This window comes from Lepus europaeus, chromosome 4 (assembly GCF_033115175.1).
Source record: "Lepus europaeus isolate LE1 chromosome 4, mLepTim1.pri, whole genome shotgun sequence".
Classification (NCBI taxonomy): Eukaryota; Metazoa; Chordata; class Mammalia; order Lagomorpha; family Leporidae; genus Lepus; species Lepus europaeus.
Genome location: NC_084830.1, coordinates 35,318,830 through 35,333,658, shown reverse-complemented (window position 1 = coordinate 35,333,658; position 14,829 = coordinate 35,318,830). Strand labels below are relative to the sequence as shown.

General features: G+C 39.2%; 1 protein-coding gene across 4 annotated transcripts in view; it reads right to left on the bottom strand.

Moving 5' to 3' along the window:
• Nucleotides 1-10,906: 10,906 nt before the first annotated feature.
• The window catches only part of RSPO2 (R-spondin 2), a 192,376-nt gene continuing 188,453 nt past the window's right edge, over nt 10,907-14,829 (bottom strand). For all 4 annotated transcript variants that reach the window (XM_062188107.1, XM_062188106.1, XM_062188109.1 and 1 more), the window contains one exon: nt 10,907-11,780. In XM_062188107.1, the coding sequence (XP_062044091.1) occupies nt 11,665-11,780 (116 nt within the window). In that variant the 3' untranslated portion in view covers nt 10,907-11,664. The remainder of the gene's footprint in view (nt 11,781-14,829) is intronic.

The following is a 14,829-nucleotide window of genomic DNA, read 5'->3' as shown; positions in this document are numbered from 1 at the left end:
TATATATCACCATAAATCATTGCAGAAATATTAGTTAATATATGCAAACCACTATGCTAAGTGATCTAGAAAAACAATCATTTAAACCCAAGAGCCCTATCTTCAGAGAATTTGTAACCTAATTACAAACGTGAATGCTTCAGTGTAGCAAGAAGAGTGACCAACCATTGTTTATAGAGTCTAGACTAAATTCAACAAAGCTTAAACTTTGTTCAACCTTCAGCTACACTCATTTCTCTGCAGTTTTCTATTAAATCATCCAAGGTCCACATGGAATCACAGGGTGAGTTTTTCCCTAAAATTATTCTGGGATGTGTTTGGATTGGCATTTGAGCACCAGTTTTTTTCTCTGACTGTAAATCAAAGAAATAATCATTTCTAAATAGATTCAGGCCCAAATACCTTCAGTACAGCCTAAGTATATATCCAGCAGGCAGAATGTCGGATATATTAGTTCATTTTGACAAAATACTGTTTAAACATCTAGAAGATGTTTTAAAGCAAATTGTTTCATCACTAAACTCAATCAGTATTGAAAAACAAAAAAATTATATAATCTGAGAAAGTATATTTAATAATTGGTGCCAATTTTTAGATGGTGGTCTTTTAAATTTTCTAAATTTCCTAATTAGGGTACAGAAAATTTAATGACAAAGAACTACACACAGGCACCTAATTACAGTGGAGTACCACTGATACTGAGAAGTTAAAGAGAGGGTAACTAGCATACCATCCATTTTGTCTGTTGTTATTCCACAAAACACATCAGAGTTCAAAACTATAAGATGAAACACATTCAGCCAGCCTATTTTCAAAAGCTCAACAGTCTGTGTTTTGGAAATGCACTAATTTAAATTTAAAGACACATATTTAATGTTTCCCCTTTGTAGGCTTTCAGCAACATACACACATGGAGTCACCATCTGTTTTCAGGCTGGTTCATTACCAATTCATGCCCCTGTTCTGTATTATCAGATCAAGAGGGTGGACATAAATTTGGCCACCTGGGCACTGGTGTCATTAACGTGCACTCCAGCCGCATACTCGTAAAGTGGTTTTGCTTGGAGCTGTGACTTGGTGGTGCTTCCTTTTCCCATTTGATCAAGATTTTCTCAGTAAGCTCTTAATAATGTAACTGCAGAACAAGAAACTAGAGAACACAAAGGACTTTCAGGAATAGTTTATCTCTAAGTCCAGAAGAAAATCATTTGTGTCAGGGAACAGTGAGAGCAGAGAAAAAGACAGGGCTACACAACAGACACAGAATCACATAGGGTTCTGTACATGTTGCTGCATGAATAGGCATATGAAAGAGTTCAGGATGTTCAACCTGATTCTGACTATGATTCAGGACGGCAACCTATAGTTCTTCCACCTAAGTCATTTAGTTCATCACAGAATTAAGGCATCACCTTTAAAACAGATGTTTTACTTCCCTAATTAAAACTTTAGCTGACCCTGTGTCACTTTGCAAACTACCTGGAATTGAGAGCTGATCTGATAAATTATGAAGTCCATTAAAACAGATAAATTGGCTTGATTAGTTTTTACTACCCCTTTTAAACACTGAACAAAAAACACAGAAGCACAATTATCTTGGAAAAATAAGAGGAAGCAATTTATGACATAACAAACACATCTTTCAGAGAAATCTAATGTAATTGAAGAATCTTACAAGTAATATAAAAAATTCTCCCCCTTGACACAAAAACTTTTAGTTTCTGGGTTGAGTCAGATTTTAGTAATCATAAAAATTGGGCAGAACATATTGGACCATTAACATAATCCTTTCAATTAGCCATTTACTGACCAGCTACTATATCCATAATTTTGTGGAAGAAAGATATTATACAGAGTATGAGTGATCACTTCAAATGGTTTCAGTCTAGTTAGTGAAGCAGGAAATATAAGTTGTAACTTTATTAGGTGAAACATTGTATTCGCTGTAGAAATTCAGAGGGAGGTATCAGTGGTAAATCAGAGAAGGCAGGCCACACCTAGAGGAGGTGATGGTTCTTCCTTATGTTTGATGGCAGCTGGAGCTGCCATCACAGAAGACCATAAGCTGGGAGGCTGCCAACACAGGAATCTGTTTCTCATGCTTCTGTAGGCTGCAAAACCAAGGTCAAGGTATCAGCAGAAGCCTTTCCCCTTCCTTTGGGGAAAGCCATCTTCTCATTGCATTCCCACATGGCATTTCTCCTGGGCACCCACCCTCTCTTCCTTCTCTTACATGCTCCACCTTATGATGTCATTTATCCCCAAGTGCTATTTCAAAGGCTCCATCTCCAAAGATAATCACATTATGAATTAGGGCTTTGGGAGGGTCAAACTGATAGATGGCATTTGGACTAGGCTGTTCTGTGAGCAGGATGATCCATGCTATGACATGAGAAAACGCAGTAGCAGATTCATTATCATCACTACTCCCATTTCAAAGCTTGCCTACACCTTTTGCAGAGTAGTCATAAGGAAAAAACCTATGGCGATCATGTGCTTCTTGGGCCATATAATATTATACCTGTGAACTTGAGGAAGTTTGACAATACATTATTGTATCACCACTTTCAGAATACCTGTCCATCTCTTGTCCAAATGAGACACTTCATTAAGAGAAGAGGTTATGGTTCTAATTCTAAGTTTGCAGGCAAATATCCTTTTGACTTTTTCTGCTTTTCTATAACTATTGATCAAGTTTCAGTTAATATGAAATATAATTATATAATATAGTTATTTATCCCAAGTAAAAACAAACTGAAAAGCTGCATTCCACAGGATGCAAGTCTACATCAAGGTAATTAATAACCCAGAATCTCCATGACTTAATACAATAAATACTTTTTGCTCAGGCAAAGTCTGATTTAGCTTGGGCAACCACTCAAGGCAACTGTTTTCCATACAGTGACTCAGAGACTCACGTTGCTTTCACCTTGTGGTCACAGCCAAAAGAGAAAAGAACTCATGGTAAAATATACACCAGCACTCAAGTGCCCCAGCCCTGAAGTGACACATGTAAATCCTATCCAAATTCCATTGATTAAAATCAGTCCCAAGAAACCATAAAACTTCAAGAAGATTGAGACATGGAATTCTTCTCAATGGCCAGAAGGGAGAGAATCGGATGTGATAAGTCCTGGAAGTCTCTGCCACACTTGGTTTTTCTGGGTAGTATAAGCAAGAGAGAGTAAACTCAGGAGAAGCATATGTGATAGGGAAAAGCATCAGGAACATAGTTATTGAATAAAACTAAAAGTAGAATGCAGGTTCTTCAAACTTTAGTTGTCTTATTTTATACAGTAGACCTTTTAAAAAGTACTTTTGCCACTCTTTCACTTTCCAGTTAAATGCCATGATTGTTTGTGCATGTGCAAGACCTCACTCTGTTCAAACATGTATGCTCTCACATCAGAGAGCTACTACCAGAGGACCTCAATAATTACAAGTTTAAAAAAATCCTCACTGTTGAAAATTACAAACCCAAGGACCTTTAATTCACAGAATGGTTTGTTGTTCACTTGATATAGTTTATTAAATTTGAAAGAAATAAAGGAAAATTCTTTGTACAGTCATTGAGATAATTATTTCATCATAAATGTAGATGAAATTGGTAGGTGATATGGTAACCTGAAATTAAGTATCATTATCACATTTATGGCAAGAGTGGTTTCCAAAGTTTTTAAGCATTGACTTATTTTAAGTTCTTTCTACAATGAAACCATTTTCAAGAAGATTATAAACTGTTGGTCAGTTTCTTTCTTGGAGAGTATACAGTAAGTAAATGGATTTGAGAAGAGTAAAACTGTCAATGATATTTTAGTCCTAAGACAAAGGGCAAGGGGACTTTGCACGTCTTGATTCCTAGTCCTTGGCCACTCAAAGTGTCTACCAGCTCCAGGATACCTTCACTGTAAACTTTTTATATTTTTTAAAGATATATTTATTTATTTGAAAGTCATAGTTACACAGAGAAGGAGAGGCAGAGAGACAAAGGTCTTCCATTCACTGGTTCACTCTTGGGCCATCTTCTTCTGCTTTCCCAGGCCATAGCAGAGAGCTGGATCAGAAGTGGAGCAGCCGGGACTTGAACCGGCACCCATATGGGATGCTGGCACTGCAGGTGGCGGCTTTACTCCCTAAGCCACAGTGCCACCCCCCGACCCCTGTAAACATTTTACTCACCACTTTGATGATTTCTCATCCTCTGGTTGGTGACTAAGGTTCAAGAGCCCCTAAGTCTGTTCTCTCCCCTTGAATATTCTTCCCCTGATCATCCTTTTAAGTTCCACAGATTTAAGTGCCATCTATACACTCATACCTCTTACAAAATTATATCTTTAGCCCTGAACTTTTTCCTCAGCTTCAGATTTATATGCAACTGCCTTCCTGATTTCTACACACAGATATCTAACAGATACATTAAATTTAGCAAGTAAAAAAGGACTTATTTTCCAGTATTTTCTAATTTTCTCCATGTCCCCCACCCTGTTCCTTAGAACAAGAAACTTATGGGATATCTTTGGTTCCCTTTCTTTCTTCACCCCATGTGGAACTCATAGGCAAATCTTAAGGTTTCTTCTACCAAAATATGTCCTGAATCTACCCATTTATCTCCATTATTACCATCCACCAACCCACACCACATGGATCTCACTTGATTAGTGTACCAACTTGATAACTTGTCTCTCTGCTTTCTCTCTGAAAACCCACCTTCTACACAGCAGCCCAAGTGAATAGTGCATAGGAATCAGAGCACACCACTCTCTTAGAAATACTCCAAAGATTCTCCAAGCTCATAGACTAACCTCTAAGCTGCCATTGCAGTTTTCATGGCCCTTCACGACTTCACCTTTGATTATTCTTGATCCCACAACTGATCTTGAGCTCCTCCTGACTACACTCTTGTCACTCCCCCTTTCAGGCTGGATTTTGGTCATACTAACCCCATGTGTACCTTAGTACTTATTTCCTGTGACGGATTTTCTTTCCCAGATTTCTGTATACCTATAATTCAGACTTCATGCCAAAGAATATACCCAGAGATGCCTGCCTTGATGTTCCTGCAATTATCACATGTTCTGTCTTTGTTGTAGAAGGGCTCAAGAAAACAGAACACATTAGTCTAAAATTCACCCAGCAGCCAAAATGAACAAACCAGACAATTAGCATAGTGCAGTCACTATTTAAAAGGCTTTGCTTTTAAAAGATACTCAATGAATACTATGTTTTCATAGGCTATGACAGAAAATGGGAGTCAAACTCTATTAAGGAAAGGCACAAAGGTAATAGGGGACACAGGTAAGGAATTATGGATCCTGGAATGCAGTAAAGGAGCTAGTGGGTATATTCAAAATATTTAAAGAGTTTTCCTGGCTGTGTTTAAAATGAGTCCAGGACATTAATTCATGTAAATAATAAGGCTTCAAGAACTAGGGTATTGGCCAGCGCCGCAGCTCACTAGGCTAATCCTCTACCTGCGGCGCTGGCACCCCCGGTTCTAGTCCCGGTTGGGGCGGCGGATTCTGTCCCGGTTGCCCCTCTTCCAGGCCAGCTCTCTGCTATGGCCCGGGAAGGCAGTGGAGGATGGCCCAAGTGCTTGGACCTGCACCCGCTTGGGAGACCAGGAAGAAGCACCTGCTCCTGGCTTTGGCTCGGCGCAGCGTGCCAGCCTTAGCAGCCATTTGGGGGGTGAACCAACAGAAGGAAGACCTTTCTAACTCTGCCTGTGAAAAAAAAAGGGGGGGGAGTAATAGTATACCACTGAAACATACTGCAGAAAAAACACAAGTACTGATTTGTAAAGCTAGAAGATGAAGCATGTGGTTCTCTGATTAGAACGCAGGGACTAGGATATGCTAGAAGGTAGTGAGGACGTTTATATCCCTTAAGTTTTAGACGAAAATTTATGCAGAAAACATTTTTGTTTTTGGGTTTCTTATTTTTCATTTACTTGAAATGCAAAGTGAGGGGGCAGATGGGAAGGAGGGGGGGATGGAGGGAGGAGATAATTGATCTTCCATCTACTAGTTCACGCCCCAAATGCCCATAACAGCTAGGGTGTGGCCCAGCTGTTACAAGGATAGTGCATAAACCAACAAGATATCATCTCAGGCCAGTGCTGGTTTGAGTCCCAGCTGCTTCAATCCAGCTCCCTGCTAATGGCCTGGAAAAGAAACAGAAGATGGTCCAAGTGCTTGGGCCCCTGGTCCTGGTAGAAGTCCTGGACTCCTGGTTTCTGCCCAGCCCAGGCCCTGTCATTGTATTTGGGGAGTGAACTAATAGATGGCAGATCTCTCTCTCTCTCTCTCTCTCTACTTTTCAAATAAATAAAAAGACATATTCTATATCAGGGACTGGCAAATCCAGTCTGCAATCTCAATCTGCAGAGCCGTTATTTTGATATATCTAACAAGCTGGTAATTCTACATTTTTAACGGTTTAGAAAAAATCATGATACACTGAAACTATGACATTTACATTTAAATGTCTATAAATGGAATTTTATTTCAACATAGCCATGCCCATTCATTTAGGTACTGAGTGTGACTACTTTGACGCTGCAATAGCGGAGCTGAGTGTTTGTGATTGAGACCACGTAGCTGGTCCCCAAGGCCTAAAATGTTGACTCCCTGGCCCTTTACAGAAAAAATTTGCTGACCCTCTTCTCAAAAACATGTAGAAAGGTGTGTGGCTCAGTTATAACTAAGTTAACAAGGAGAAGGGGCAGCCTGTTGGTAGACGAGAATCATATTAAAGTTGAATATGTCCTGGACAGCATGCCACCACAGCAGCTGACACTGTAAAACCCAAGGGGCAGTCAGTTGGCAATGCCATTAGCGAACCTTACCAGCAGATACCATGCTCCTTAATAGGGACATCCTTTCTCCCAGGGATAAGTGACTCCTCCAACGTGACTATGTCCGATGCGTGGAAACCCAGGCCAACTAAACACAGCACATCTTCCTAGACCGATTTCTCCCTAAGGTTTTTTCCAGAGGATGCTGAACACTAGGGGGGGGGGGTAATTCTGCATTTAAAAATTAGCAGCCATTTTTATTGAGTAGAATGCAAATTCTGCATAAATTTGTATATTAACATTGACGTTAAAATGTCAATTCAGTTTATAAATCCAGGGTTATGAATTTGCTTTTCTCTCTGCCTTTAAGTGCACTTTAGTGGAAAGGTTACAAAAACACTGGAGGGAACGCTCTGAAGAGTAGTTCTGGGTAAAGAACACTGTCGCTCTCTTGAGCATTAACTTGAATCTGGGAAGCAAAATGTTGTAACTTCTCTGTCAACTTCAATCTGTTGGTAGTGTTTGCTTGGAACGCCGTTGCTGGGAAGGAGTCTGAATCTGTGTGTTTTGCTCAGAAGTCAAAAAAGCATGATTAACAATGTCTGGTAGAGCTGGCAGAGGCGACATATGGCAGTTTGCTTTAATAATTCATCCTACATTAATATGGGGACATCTTTATACAATACACAATTTTCAGACTGTTCAATAAGGGGACTTGCAAGAGTTCATGGAAAAATGGAATTAAGGGGGCCAGTGTCATGATGAAACAGGTTATCTGCCACCTGCAATCCCAGCATTCCATATCAGAATACCAGTTTGAGTCCCAGCTGCTCTGCTTCTAATTCAGCTCCCTGCTAATGCACCTGGGAAGACACAGAAGATGGCCCACGTTCTTGGGCTCCTCCCACCCATGTGGGAGACCCACATGGTGTTTGACTCCTGGCTTTGGCCTGGTCCAACCCCAGCCATTGTGATCATTTGGGGAAGTGAATTAGCAGATGGAAATTCTGTGTCTATGTCACTCAAATTTTAACATGGAATTAAAAGGTAATGTGGGCATGGACATTTGAAGTTAGCAGTTATGATGCCTGCATAACCAGCTCCCAATCCCAGTTTCCTGCTCTGGCACTCTGGGAGACAGTGTTGATGACACAGGTAATTGGGCCCCTACTATACTCACGGGAGACATGGATTGGGTTCATGGCTCTCATCTTCAGCCTGGCCTAGCCATGGCCTCTTAGGGTATTTAGGGAAGTGAAGTAGCAGACAGGCACTCTGAAATATCGCCTATTCACTGGTTTACTCCTAAACACACAATAGCCAGGACTGGACCAGGCCAAGAGTCGAACTCCAAGCAGGACTCCAATGCGGATAACAGAGGGCTGATCACTTGCCCATAGTCTGTTGCCACTCAGGATGCATTAGCAGAAAACTGAATTGAGAGCAGAACAGGACTCAAGCTAGCACTCCAGAATGGGGTACAGGTGTGCCTAGCAGTGGTTTAAGTCACTGTATTACAATGCTTGCCCCAGCTATTCACCCTTGAAGTCAAGTTTGCCCTCAAATTTATGACTTCATGATTTAAAGGGCATCAACCATTGTGGTGAACATGCCCAAGTTTACCAGAAAAGAAACCTCGAAATTTTATAACAATTAACTCATTCCTTCAGTCTTTTCTTTATCTCCATATATTATCTGGGTAAAGAGGGTGTTTAAAGGACACTGTTACGTGAAAAAGTAAGCTGTATTCTATAAGAAATAGGAAGATATTTAAACAAGAGAATGGCAGAACAAACATGTTAGTAGAAAATTAAGTGGTAAAAATATAAATGAGTTAGTGGAGTAAGTAAAGCTGGGAACAAGAATATTTAGGCATAATGGATGAGTGTGGAAGAGAGACAAAGAGGACTAGATCCTAGAGTAAAGTGACAGAGTGCAGAGAAATTCAGGCGATCATTCCCAGGTAGGCTCAGTTTAGGGACTAATTGGTGGAAAAGAGCAATGGAAGTAAATGATAAATACAAAGGTTTTTGTTTAATGAGGTAAGGACATTTACTATTGAACAGGGAAGGCAAGCAGCTCATTTGGAGGCCAAGTGTTGGTGATTACGCTGCTCTTTGCTAGTTTACTCATATCTACTCCTTGTTTCCCAGGAAACACTCTGTATCACAATACCCAGACTGCCTTGCCCACTAGCTACTGGGCTCACTTGGACAGTAGCAGACGCCGGTGGAAGACTGAAGCAGGGAGGTTGAGAGACCTAGGGTATTTTCTCCTCACTTGGACTCAGGCAATCTTTCTAATAGTGATGAGATCACCGTTCCTGACATTTTTTGTCCTTGGTTCCAGCTCCTTCTGCAGTTACTGTTCTAGTCCCAGCATTGGTTCTAACTCTAATGTAGTGGCCTTTGTGTCTGGCTTCTGGAAACTCCATTTCTTCCTGTTAGCCTCTAACTCTTGGGGCAACAGTAGCTTCTCTGGGTGGTGTTGCTGACCTATTTTTGCTTTTTACTCTTTTATCACCTCGGTAACCAATTCCTGGCATTCGATTCCTTGTTTGAAATGCCCAGGCTTGCGACTGTGTCCCAATTGATTCAGCAGTTAGTTTATAAGCAACATATGCACAGATATGAATTGAGTTTTGGGGAAAACTCAAAGGAATTTATTTACATCTGCTGGTTTTAAGAATAAAAATTTAATGTCTAGAAATCAAGCAATGGATTGAAGGGTACCAATACACTCCTATTAAGATTATACTTCATTAAAGAATCAATATCCATTGAAAGAGGTGATAACTACTTGTAGTTTTCAGTATGTACTCTTGCTGCTTTACTGTTCTTTACACATTTTACGTAATTTAGACCTTAAAACACCACCCTATATATTCACTGTTCAATTTAGTCAAAACACATCCCTATAGGCAGATAACACTGTGAGCCCCATTACACAGATAAGGAAATTGAGACTGGAGAGATTAAATTACTCACCCTGGGAAAACTGACTCTAAACTAGTTAGTATCCTAGATATTGCTTTTCAAATTTTTTTTGAAGAACCATTATTTGAGGGTAAAATTAAATTATTTCATTTTTATCTCCGTATGTATGTCTTTGGTAAAAAAGAATCTTCACAAAATATAATTTTGAAATTTTTTAATGCACAAAAAGAACATCCCAGAAACAGAACAGGTACTGACTTAACAATGAAGCACTCTATAAAGCAGACCCCTCCCCACTTAGTCAATAGGAATACACTGTAAATAGACATGAAAGAGGTGAACACTTCAGGACTAAATGCCAACCCTACAGTTGTATACTACATTCATATATGGCTTCTTATCTCCTAGGAACAGTATTTCCATAGTGATGTATATGACAGTTACATTTACTGGTAAGATGCTTTTGACTCAAACGTCTAACAAAAGCGCTAAAGAGGTAGTTTTGCCAATGCAAGGTGAGAGAAAAGCCTTACCTTGCTTTGGTTATTTCCTCAAAAATCAGCAAACATTGCTTTTTTCTAACTTTTCCCTTGATCAGTCAGGAAGATAAAGATATCTTTTGAAGGAGCCAATCCATGACCCTCTAAGAACCAGTTGCCCCAAGCAGCTGCTTTTCAAACTATTGTTCTGAAAGTCACCTGGGAAGGTTCCCATTGTGGATAGGAAGGAGATTCTGTTAAGAATTGACCAGCAGTTTTAGGAATTCATCCTGGTTTGTGGCCAAATTCCAAGCATAGTTTAATGAAGCTAACTTCAGGGACTCAAGAATACTGGTAGATGTCCTATCACTGAAACTTGGGGAATGTTATACACTTTCTAAAGTCAAATAAAAATTTGAACAATTCCCTAGCTGGCCCATGAAAGGGCCTCATGAGTACCTTCAAGTAACTGCACGCAATTCCTCCAGTTTCAGTCGTGTTTCGTAGATTCAGCACATCTTCAACTCAAAGGGAACTGTAGCTTCTGAGGGCCACTTGCCACATGCTGCTTTATTGGTGTGGGTGATACATGGAGTGGGGAAGGTCTGTCCATAAGCTTTGACACTGGGCACTGACTATGTACAAACTAGCTTATCCTAGTCTTAGAAATAAGCCCACCCCTCCCTCCCCCCCCCCCCAAAAAAAGTTTCAAGAGGCAACAAGACACTTTTCCATTTGCAAACCTAGAACAGTTATTTACCAGGCAATGGTTAGGAACCACTAGAAACAAAGTGACATCATATTAATCAGGTCTGACTTGTTACATACAGGGAAGCATAAATATACAGTAAATAAGAGCTTTATATGTAGCCCCAGCAGAATACGTACATATGAGAGCTGCTGTGAAACTGAGCAGGCATTTCCGTAGCACATCCCCAGCTAAAAGCAGTGTCATCACTCAACAGTCTGAAGGTCACAGACGCTGGGACACTGTGGGGTAACACTAAGCAGATAGCCACATACACTTATCCTTTGAAAATGCATGATGGAGAAGCAAAGGTCAAGGTGAACCATGCTTCGCCGGCCGAGCATTGTTCACATAAACAGGCACGAGTGCCTTCTCCGGTGGTGGCTGGCAGCCTCACACCTCGCAAGCACCCGTGGAGCCAGGGAGAGTCTCTCAGCACACAGCGAGCCCATCACGTGCCTGCTTCCACTGAGTCAGGCTAACAAGCTCCCGCATCACAGTCTCCAGGTTCAGGTCAAAGCATAAATAACTCGGACACCACACCCGTGGCTCTTCCTTTCACAATGTTACTGGGAACAGGCACCGGTCACAGCAGCACGGAGGCTGTGTACCAGTGTGCAGGAGTGGAGAGTAGCTTTGTGCACCTTTGCAAAAAAAACAAAAAACAAAACCCACAGAAACCCAAATCCACCATCCGGGCCTTGTCCCTTACTGACTAGCTCTGTCTGTGGCGAGGAAGACACTGTGTTGCTCCTGGGCCCTTTCTATCAGCTTCCTCTTCTTCTTCTTGTTTCTCTTCTCCTTTGCTTTGGGTGTTCTCTTCCCTATAATGGAGGAAGAGAGAAATGCAAAGATGTCAGAAAAGGCTCTTTCTCTAGAAAAGAAAACACAAAACATGGCGAGTTTTGCACAAGGCCCATCTGGAAAACATCACCTATGGAAAAAGCAGCCTCAAAGAGAAAATTGTTCACATTAATTTTGATGGAATAATAATAATTTACTAAATTGGATATGCTGTCTAAAACAGAGACTGATCTTCCTGTTACAGGGAACTGGCATATTTAAAAACCTCCCAGTGGCCTGATCAGTCTTTCAAATATCATCCTGCCACAAAAATTCTATTTATCCCCTCCTACTTTTAACAATGCTACCCTTTACTACACATCTTTACATCTTTCTACTGCTCCACATGTCAGTGGCTCAAAAGAAAATAAGCATGTATCTACAGTAAATATACCAGAAGTTTCAAACTCCCCTCTCTGCCCCATGGGAGAAAAAAAATATTGCTTTTAACAGTTTTCCCTCCATGCTCTCTACATGCCAATATATGAAATGACATATAGGGAACATTTTTTCATTTTCTACAAAAAGTCATGAGGACATTATTCATTATGAGCTTAATGGCTTCTTTACCCAAATCCCTGGGACCTGTTGTCCTTGTTACAAGTGGAGAACAAGAAGAATACCTGTTTGTTCTAGTTTCTAGTGAAGAAAAACACACCAAGTTATCCTATTTCCCCTCTTTGTCTTAGCCACTAGGAAGCCCAGACCATAAGCTCCACAGTTGAGGTTTTCCTCTATGGGGAAATTTCAGATGCAGTTTTCTCTCTTTCGTGGCTCTAATTTTAGGTTGTGGATTATAGTCTTACTTTAGAAGGTCTCGACATTCTTATCAAGTATGGATACATAAGTTTTCAAGGATGTGTACATGGCCCTCTAGGTTTAAAGACATACAACTCATGAGATTTTTAGGACAGAGAAGGTATTAAAAGTCTACATTTGTGAGAAGATAATACTGTCTACCCTCGGTACAGGAAGGTTTTTCCTCAATGGACTAGAAAGAATCCTATTGACTGTTCTTCCTCTCCTACCTCCTTTTCTTCTGATTTTATCGTGTAGTTCTACAACACTTAAGTATTCTCCTCCTATAAAATATAGCTGTTCAACGTGATGGGGAACCAGTATATACAAAGAGAATATTTAGTTCTAATATATCCAACTTAGAAAATTCAACGCCCCAGACTTTTTCACTATAGGTCATAGCTGGCCAACTTTTCAGTCCGGACAATGGAGAAAGTGGCTGATGTAAAAAATGAAAAAGAAATTGACTAGAAATTATGGAGATAAGTACCTTAGGAAACCAAGGTCATACAAGATTAAGGGAGGCCATGAGATACCCAAATAAGGGAGCGGTTTCTCATTTCTACTCTGATCAGAAAAGATCTGTTTTGATTGAGGAAGGAAAACAGTCTCACTCTTGAAGACTCTACCACAATGACTGGCACTTAGTCAATACTCAATAAGTGTTTGCTGAGTGAAATTTTTTATCATAAGAAAAAAATACATTTTTGAATAGGATGCAACATTAAAATAATGAGAGCATGATCATGCCCCCATATTAAATTATAAAAGGTCCTTGAAGTTAACTTCTGGTTCTCATTAAATTCTGGCATTAATGTTATGATGGCATTTTGCCATCTTTAAACGAAGTTAATCCTAGTTGATGAAACTGTAGTCCAAGCCATCATTAATCAAAGCAGCTGTAAAGCTACAACTATTTAGTAACATTATCTCTAATGATGAGATATACCTAATGAGGGCAGAGAGATGAAATACTTGAAATAGTATATTTTAAAAAGAAGATTCAATTATAAAGTCTTATGAAATAGTTTATATAGAGAAAATAGGGAACCAAGAAATCAAAACTCCTTAATTTATAAAAATCATTTAAAATTATTTGGTTTATGCTTAATTTATACAAAACCTGGAATTTCTTTTAAAAGTAATCTAATATTACTAGATTCTAAGTGTACTCTGCTATAATAAAAATACAAAGATATGTTAAGAAAAGTTCATTTTATTTTTCAATTTGTTTTTCAAATTTTTATTTTTCAAATAAATCATGTCATTGAAATTTAAAAGTACTACTTTAACAGTAAATCTATGCACAAATACCAGGAAACTCATTTTTTTTAAATGCCAATTTCATGTCATTTACCTAATAAATTATTCTGAAGTACTTTTTTTCTGATGTAACTTTCAATATCAAAGGGTCTTTAGGTTTGCTGGCTAATATCATATGAAAATAGAGTGATTTCTATTTCACAAAAAGTTTGTATTTTGGCTAAATATTTAGCAATGCTTCTGAAAACTCATTCCTATAAAATATTTAAAGTTATAGTATGTTATGTTACTTTTATAATAATTATTATTATATTTCCTTATTGGCAATTAGCTACATGATACTGATTCTAATGAGCCATGTTTTGGGGTCTCTAACTACAAATCGGAACATTTTCCACAAGTGTTTTCTAAATGGCATCTCTTTGCTACTGCTTGGTTGTTGGTTTTGTTGTCAGCCAGTCCCATTACTCATCTAGGGTAGATTGTAAATATTAGATAGTAAAGATGGTTACCCAGATTTGACCACAGAGAGGCCTAAACTAATTGAAAATATGTTGTGGCCCATAATAGGCTGTTTAGACTTTAAGCTCAACTCAAAGGATATGAAAACATCAGCTATAGAAAGTAAGATTCAGAAGAAAATGTATTTGAGATCCTAAGACTCTCAAACAGAAAGTACATCAGTAAGATTAAAGCTAACCAAAATATGTGCCCCTATTATCTATAGAAGTGAAAAGAAGTCCTCTTGGACATAAGAATTGAGTCCAAGAATGACTTCAAGAGTTTAGATTGCTACACATTCATACCTACAGGAAGTATGATACCAGTCACCCAAAGAACAACTCAACTCATGGACTTGACTGTACATTCACAAGTAAAAACATGGAATATATAAAATCCAAGATAAGAAACAGCTTAAATTTGATGAGGCAACTGTCAACCTCCAGCATATTTAAGAACAAATTCTGC